Source organism: Bison bison, unplaced genomic scaffold (assembly GCF_000754665.1).
Source record: "Bison bison bison isolate TAMUID 2011002044 unplaced genomic scaffold, Bison_UMD1.0 scf7180017864180, whole genome shotgun sequence".
Taxonomy (NCBI): domain Eukaryota; kingdom Metazoa; phylum Chordata; class Mammalia; order Artiodactyla; family Bovidae; genus Bison; species Bison bison.
In genome coordinates, this window is record NW_011494752.1 from 9,400,208 (window position 1) to 9,408,161 (window position 7,954).

Here is a 7,954-nt window from a genome sequence, read left to right on the forward strand (position 1 = left end):
CTCTTCCCTCCACACCCCTGCCCTTCCCTGCTCCAGCCAGACTTCACTGGAATGTCTGGGCTCGGGTCCTCATGGACCCCAAGGTTGGCAAGGGTGGGGGGGACACAGCCGGCTGGCCAAGCCTTAACAGTGACCGGAGACCCTCCTAGGGGAACTTCCGAGTTAAATTTCTGCCTGGGGAGAAGTTTACCAGAATGTACTGAATGGAGACACCAAATTCAGGGTTAAACTAGCAGTTCTAACCCGTGACTGCATTTTAGAATCACCTGGGAAGCTTTTCCCCAAAACACCACTACCCAGGTCCCACCACAGATGTTCGGACCTAATTAAGGCCCAGGCAGCAACTTCTTTTCCCTTTTTCTTTAACTTCTTACTGAAGTATAACATTTATACAGAAGAGCACACATAAGCCTAAGGCTCTATGAATCTTTTTAAATTAAATGCACCTGAGTAACCAGCAGTCCGCTGAGGAAACAGTTTTACTCTCCTCCTCTGAGCCCGGGGATGGTGTTCAGTCACTGTGCCCCATGGAGGAGAACCATGCTCTTGGTTTTAGCACCAGGGGATTCCTTGGCCAGGCGTTCTTTGAGATCCGCCCAGGTGATTTCTCCAGAGCAGCTGGGGTCCAGAACACTGGCCTGGACACCTCCACCACCTTGCGCAGCACACTACGGCCCTAGCCTACCCCCAACTATTTCCCTTGACAAAGATGAAGAGCTTCAGAGGCACCAAGCTCAACGGTTACTTCTTAAATTAACAGACACAAGTCCCCACGGCGCCCCCTCTCCCAGGGCTGTCCCCTGTGGCAGGGGCCTCCTGAGCTGGGCCTACTGCTGGTGTTCACCACTAACCCTGGCTGTCTCTGAGATGGTCCTTCCAGAAACTGCCACGGCTGTCAGGGCTCAGGAACCTGCTACTGCCTCCCCACCCTGGATGCCATTTCCCCTCCTGAACTGGAGGCTTTAGGATGCACCTGCTGGGCGGGGGCAGCCCGGCTCAGGAGGCCTTATCCTGGGGCTGCATGGTTAGGAGGCAGCTGCTTTCTCATAGCGGGCCACGGAAACTCCTCCGCCTCGACAGTCGGGGTACCATCCAGGGGGCTGGGCTGAGGGACAGGGCGCCCAGCTGAAGGCAGCCCTCTGAGTGCGAACCTCGAGCTCGAGCCACTGTGGTCGGCAGGTTTAGAGTGGCTGGCCCCAGACACCGGGCTTTACCGAGGTCAAGGCAGCCAAGACCGTCACCATCTCCAGGGCCTGCCAGGGACCTACGTGGGAGAGCAAGCAGGAAGCTGAGCCCAGGCTGCAGAAGGCCCAGTGGGGGATAATGGCCTCGACTGAGAAGGAGACTCAACTCAGAACAGCGTGGTGCACAGCGGGCAGGGATTACTAAGGCCTGGGTGCCCCGGGCCCCTCAGGAAGCGAGCACTGGCAGCACGTGGGGGCAGCACAGGGTACACCACGCAACCGGCCCTGGGACCCCGCCCACCATGCCTGTCCTTGTGCCACGTGACTGCCTCTCCGCTGAGGTTTATTGGCCGCCTTGGCCGGGCTGGGCCAATCAGATTCTCTCCCCGGACTTCGGTGGTGTGGGCGTGGAGCCCGACCGGGAGAAGGCGGAGCTGGAGGCTCAACTCTGTGCGAACTAGGCCAGGCCCGGGCAAGACTGAAGGGAGTCCAGCTAAACCCAGGGCTGGGGGCCTGGCAGCAGAGGCAGCCACGTGGGAAGGGAGGAGACGGGCAGCGGTGGGCAGAGGGGCAGAGATGGGAGACCCTGTGCGCCGTGAGGGAGAGAGCCAGAGTATCATTCACTTCTTTTCACTGGTTTGGCATTTTCAGTGTCTTTTCCAGGTCTGATCATTTTATGGCCTGGCCGTTCCTTCCCGCTACCAGACGATGCCCCTGCCTTCCATCCTCACGTTCTACTTGAGATGATGAATGGAGGTCAGTCCCTTGCAACCCCATGACCCCTGAACCTGCAGCTCTCTCCCCAACCCCAGCATCATGTCTTTGTAGTGACCCCCACTGAGCAAACCCTGTCCTTCTTGTCCTTCACGTGGGTCTTGCTAGGGAGGCAGACGTGCTAGTGTGAAGGGCCAGGGATGCTCCCAGATCCATCAGATCATAGCCAGCCAGGGAGCAAAGAGGACACCCCCTCCCGACACTTTCTGTCACACCTGCACATGAGGCTGTTTGCTAAACCCAACTGTTTGCTCAAGGGGAGCATCAAATTAATTAAAGAAGGAGGTCTGCAAGCAAACCGACACCTAAGTCTATAAATGCTTCTAGGTGAGGAGGTCAAAACCTAAGCACAGGGAACGCCCTGGTGATCCAATGGCGTAAGAATCCGCCTGCCAGTGCGAGGGGTAGTGGTTGGATCCCTGGCCTGAGAAGATCACACGTGCTGTGGAGCAACTAAACTCGTGAGCCACAACTACTGAACCCTGTGTGCCCTAGAACCTGGGCTCTGCAACAAGAGATACCACTGCAAAGAGAAGCCTGAGCCCCCAGCTAGAGAAAGCCCTCCCATAGGAATGAAGAGCCAGTGTGGTCAAAAGCTAAATAAGAAATAACTCATAAAAACAAAAACCTAAGGACAACCAGTCAAAAACAAGTAACCAAAAGGTGGAGGCAACCCAAGTGTCCATTGAGGAAATAGAAAAACAGACTGTTATCTATTCAGTCAATGGACTATTATTATTCATCCTTAAAAAGTAAGGAAGTCCTGACGGATGCCACACATCAAACAATACCAACACAGAGGGCCTCATTTTAGGTGAAATAAGCCAGTCACCAAAAGACAAACACTGATGCAGTACTCTAGGAGGTGCTTACACGAGGTCCCTGGAGTCATCAAATTCATAGACAGCAAAATGTTGGTTGCCAAGGGCTCAGGGAAGGGAGAGGGGAAGCTGTTTGGTGAGTGTAGAGCTTTAGTCTTGCAAAATGAAAAGACTTCTGGGGACTGGTTGCAGGACAGTGTGAACGTGCTTAAGAGCACTGAGCTGATACACTTTACAGTTTTTTTAATGGGGGTTTTTCTTGGCCATGCTGTGCATCTTGCAGGACCTTAGTTCTGTAATCAGGGATTGAACCTGTGCCCCGTGCAGTGGAAGCACGGAGTCCTAACCAGTGGACCACCCGGGAATTCCCATATATGCACTTTAAAATGTTTAAGATGTTTAATTTTAGGTTATGTATATTTTACCACAATTAAAAGTGAAAAAAAAATTTTTTTAACCACACAGAAAATACTGATGCAAGTAAATGAGCTAACATATATGGAAGTGCCTGGAACAACATAGGCATTTAATGGGTGTTAGAGTCTGTTTTCTTTTTCTTCCTTAACTCTGGTCCTTGATTCCTGATGGTCTAAAAGAATGAACCAGATGAGACTAACTTATAAGAGGCTAATGAACACTGCAAAAGTCCTTGGGTTTCTTTCCTTAAGTAGGTGAGATAGTCTGCATAACAGTTTTGTTGCATAACAGATCTGTTTGAAGATGGAGGAGAACGAAAAGGAGGAGAAAAGGATTCAAGAGAAAATGAGCTTGCCTCACGGCATTTTCCTTCGTGCAGATTTCCTGCGGGATGTGTGTTGAGCATAGGAGCGTGTGTAGAGGTATTGACTGGACCGGCAGCTTTAGCCACGACGTCATATTTCATCTAGTCCCAACCTTTTCAGGTGTTTGCTTATCTCCCTTTACAAATGAGAGAACCGAAGCTCAGGTAAATAGACTGCCCAAATGAAGCGGTGGGGCCAGAATATGGGGCTGGTCTGTATCCATCTGGGTGGCAATGCGCTCTTCTCCAGCCCTCCAGCTCTACGTGGATGTCATCTTGCAGGGTGCTCAGCAGACCTGTGCTGGCGTCAACCCTGGATGTCTGCCATGGCGTGGGTAGAGGAGACACCGCACCTGTGCTCTGCAGCTGCCTCTCCCACCTGTGTCACGGTGAGCACAGTTTTGGGGGGAAAAGAGGAAGAAAACGTTTATCTGTCTGCCTAGCAACTGCTGGCCTATTCTCTGAAAAAGACCTCGGGATGGAGACGCTCCTCCTGCCAGGGTGTCTGGCTGGGCTTGGGCCCCTCTGTCTTGGGCTCCTGGCCTCTGTCTTCCCGGGAAAGAGGATGGGTCACTCAAATTTCTACCAGCCCCCGACCTTGTAAATTCCTACCAGGCACATGGGCTTCGGGGAACAGAGCACTGTCATCTTTCTCCAGCAAAACAGCTGCCAGTCTGAACACTGATTTCCCAGAAGGTCACACAAGGACTCATGAGCTCGTGTCTGGCCCTGGTTCAAAGGAAAGTTGTTCTGTGAGTCTGGTGCTCTGGAACCAGGCCTAGGCAGTGTTCCCTGGGTGCCACGGCAGTCATTAGGGAAGCAGAACGCCCCCAGGGCCTCGTGGTTGCGCTAGGGAACAAAGGGTGTGTGGTTTCTCCCCATCTGTCTGTCTCTCTCTCCCTCCCACTCTCGACTCAAAAACTTAGGTCAAACCAGAGAGCTGAGAACATCTTCCCACCAGCCCCCATCCTCTTTGCTAAAAGCCTGCAGTGTAGCTGAAAGCAGCCTGGAGTGAGGATCTGGCCGGTGGAGGCTGTCCTCTTGGTAGAGAACTTGAGTGCCAGGCAGGGACCCCGAGGCCGCGGGCTTGGCCCTGCTATGAGAACGGTCAGACCTGCACCCGAAAGCACGTGGCTTCCCCTGGTGCCCCCTCCTGGATCTTCCTGGAAGCAGCAGCTCTGCCCAGCACCCTGTCCGCTGGGCCTGGCTCTGAGCCTGGTGCTGGCTTTGCACGTGGCCGCCTCACTTGCAGGAACCATCTCTGTTGCCTTTAGGAATTAAGCAGCTTAGCCCACACCCAGTTGGTATTTTCAGAATTTCTGATAAACAAAATAAATATGCAGCTTATATAACACTCCTGGCTGGAAAGTCAACAACGGCTGGCTTGGCTGAGCAGCTGACCAGAGCCCCAAAGGCAACATGTCTGGGGTGGCTGGTGATGAAGGAGCCCGTTGTTGGGCCACCCTATCAAAACCCTTTGTTCTAAACTTTCTAAAGCGAACTCTCCACAAAAGAGTGAACTCCAAGCCCATTTCAGAGTGAGGTTTGCTACGGGCGGAGGTCTCAGCGGTGGCAACGAGCACCAACCAGGCCCTGGTGCAGCTCCAAACCAAGAGCTTCCCCCAAGTTCTCCCATTTCATCCTCAAACTAATGCCAGATGTAAACACTGAAATTAGTACCCATTATAGATCAAGAAGGGCTTCCTAGGTAGCGCTACTGGTAAAGAATCTGCCTGCCAGTGCAGGAGATGTAAGAGACACAGGTTCAATCCCTATGTTGGGAAGATCCCCTGGAGGAGGGCATGGCAACCCACTCCAGTATTCTTGTCTGGAGAATCCCATGGACAGAGGAGCCTGGCAGGGTACAGTCCAGGGGGTTGCAGAGTCAGACACAATGACTATCTCCCAGAGTTGGCTCAAACGCATGTTCATTTTAGAAAGCATGTATTCACGGAGATCAAGAAGCAGGTCTGGGGGTTTGCAATAGCTCAACTGGCCCTCAGCGTCGACTACCCTTCCTGCTGGCAGCTTTTAGTGTTGCTAAAACCCACCTTTCCCAGACTCCCTTGCAGCCTGGGCTCGGGTTGAGCACTGAGTTCTGTCCTTACACACAGATTGGCTCCTGGGTTTGATGAGCAAGGCCATGGTGCCCACAGCAGTGAATTCAGAGGTGGCTCTGATTCCCCAGGCAGAGGGTAACTCTCTCGGTGAGCCCTTCTCATGTGTCCTGGGAGCTGTTCCTGGAGGCCTTGCCCAGTGTCTGCTCCTCCAGACTTTCCTGTGTTTTTGTAGAGACCTAATTCCCTTTAGCTAAGTATGTATTTATATATTTTTATTTACTTTTTGGCTGTGTCTCAAGGCTTGTGAGATCAAACCAGTCAAAATTAAAAGAAATCATCCCTGAATATTCATTGGAAGGACTGAAGCTGAAGCTCTAATACTTTGGCCACCTGATTCAAAGAGCTGATTTATTGGAAAATACTCTTATGCTGGTTAAGATTTAAGACAAAAGGAGAAGGGGATGACAGAGAATGAGGTGGTTCAAAGGCATCATCGACTAAAATGAACGTGAGTTTGAGCAAACTCTGGGAGATAGTGAAGGACAGAGGAGCCTGGTGTGCTGCAGTCCATGGGGTTGCAAAGAGTCAGACATGACTTACCAACTGAACAACAACTATTGAAAATACCTGCAGAGGATTCCGTTTTCTGTTCTGACATGCTTGATATGGTCCTGGAGTAGACACCAAGCAGTCCTCCTCCAGATGCCCCCTTGGCCTCTCCCGTTGGCTTGGAGCTCAGGGTGTGTGGGCAGCAGTGGCTGGAAGGAAGAGCTGGTGTGCATGGGACTTTAGAACCTGGAGGCCAGCCGGCAGCTGCTTCAGGATTAGGGAGGGAGCCAGGGAGGAAGGACTTGCCAGAGAGAACAAGCAGTCCTGCTGGGAAGATGCTGGGATACCGAGAGACCAAGAGGAAGAGGAGGAGAGGACATCAGCCAGAGGATGGGTGGGGATGGGATGGGGGGCAGGGCGAGTCTGCCCATCCAATAAGATGCTTTCAAATATAAATAGCTGAAAACACACTTCAAAAAAAAATTTTTTTAAGACATTTTATCATCATGGATAACAAAGATTCCAAAGACAGAACAGGGCCAGCAGTTCAGTAACATCTTCCACGAGCCAGGTTGCTTTCATCCTCCAACTGCCCCATTCTTAGTGGGTCTACTGAACTCAGGGAGCTGTCCTCATGGTCACAAGATGGCTGCACTGTTCCAGGTGACCCATCCAGACACATCACCTTCTCAGACCCTCATCCCTTCTAGTGCTTCTGTTTTCATCAGGGAGGAAGCTGTCCTAGAATCTAACTCCAGTCGACTTCCCTTCACATCCCACTGCCCACACTGGGTGGCATGCCCATCCTCACCCAGTCACTGGCTGGAAAAATACACTTCAGTACTGGCTTCTGCCAGGGGCGCTCAACCCTGGCAGAATATTAGACTCTTCTAGAGAACTTTAAAATATATATATACTTTAAAATTTTGTGTGTATATATATAAATATAACTTTGTAAGTTCTTTCTATATACATATATATATATGAATACATACAAACATGTAATGTATTAACGCTCAGTTTCCTCTCCAGAACACAGAATCAAAGGCTCTGGATCCTTGACAATGATGTGTGCAGGGAGATGGGTGGCTGGGGGGTGGGCAAGGAGGCACTGGGAGCAGGGGAGCTCTCGGGGCCCTGACCAGGGATGGTGGCCTACCTTTCCTCAGCTCCTAAATGGTTCTCCCTGCCTGCGGGCAGATTCTCTGTTGGGGGCCAGAGTGAGGTACTCCGCCCATGACAAAGGTCATGAGGAAGGAGGCTCAGCATACGCAAAGGCGGGATCGAGCCTCAGGAGTCCCCCTGGAAATCCTTGAGCATCTACCCCCGTAACCAGAGCCTGCCTGCTTTACTACTTTGTGCTCACCTACACCTCTGACTTTACGGGGGGCTGTCCCCCACCACCTCTTTCAGAGAAGGAGTTAACTTAGAGCTCCAGTTAATAAAAACTTCTGGGCGTGACAAGAGTGTTTTAACCTACAAACTCCTCTGAAGGTTCTCTAGCCTGCCTGACAGGCTTGTCCGGCCACATGTGATCGCTCACAGCCTCCCAACCATGAGAGGCACGAGATGCTTTAAACCTTCTAAAAACAGGTTCCTTAGAAAAGTTAGAAAACTATTAGTATAAGTATAATGGGCTGATTAGAAATTGTATTGGTGACGGGTTTTTCATTTGTTGAGCCAATGTTTGTTGCTAAGTCTCCATATCCCCTGCCCTTACACACATTAATGAATATATAGAAGAAATAAGTATTAACCTTTGATATTAATCATGTTAGACCTTAG

General features: G+C 51.3%; 1 protein-coding gene across 1 annotated transcript in view; it reads right to left on the minus strand.

The window, feature by feature from the left end:
* Positions 1 to 1,025: 1,025 nt before the first annotated feature.
* ALDH3A1 (aldehyde dehydrogenase 3 family, member A1) overlaps positions 1,026 to 7,954 on the minus strand; it is a 19,283-nt gene continuing 12,354 nt past the window's right edge. Inside the window, exons 12-14 of the mRNA XM_010843180.1 lie at positions 1,486 to 1,641; positions 1,215 to 1,264; positions 1,026 to 1,166 (exon numbers count right to left, since the gene is read on the minus strand). Coding sequence (XP_010841482.1) covers positions 1,026 to 1,166; positions 1,215 to 1,264; positions 1,486 to 1,641 — 347 coding nt within the window. The remainder of the gene's footprint in view (positions 1,167 to 1,214; positions 1,265 to 1,485; positions 1,642 to 7,954) is intronic.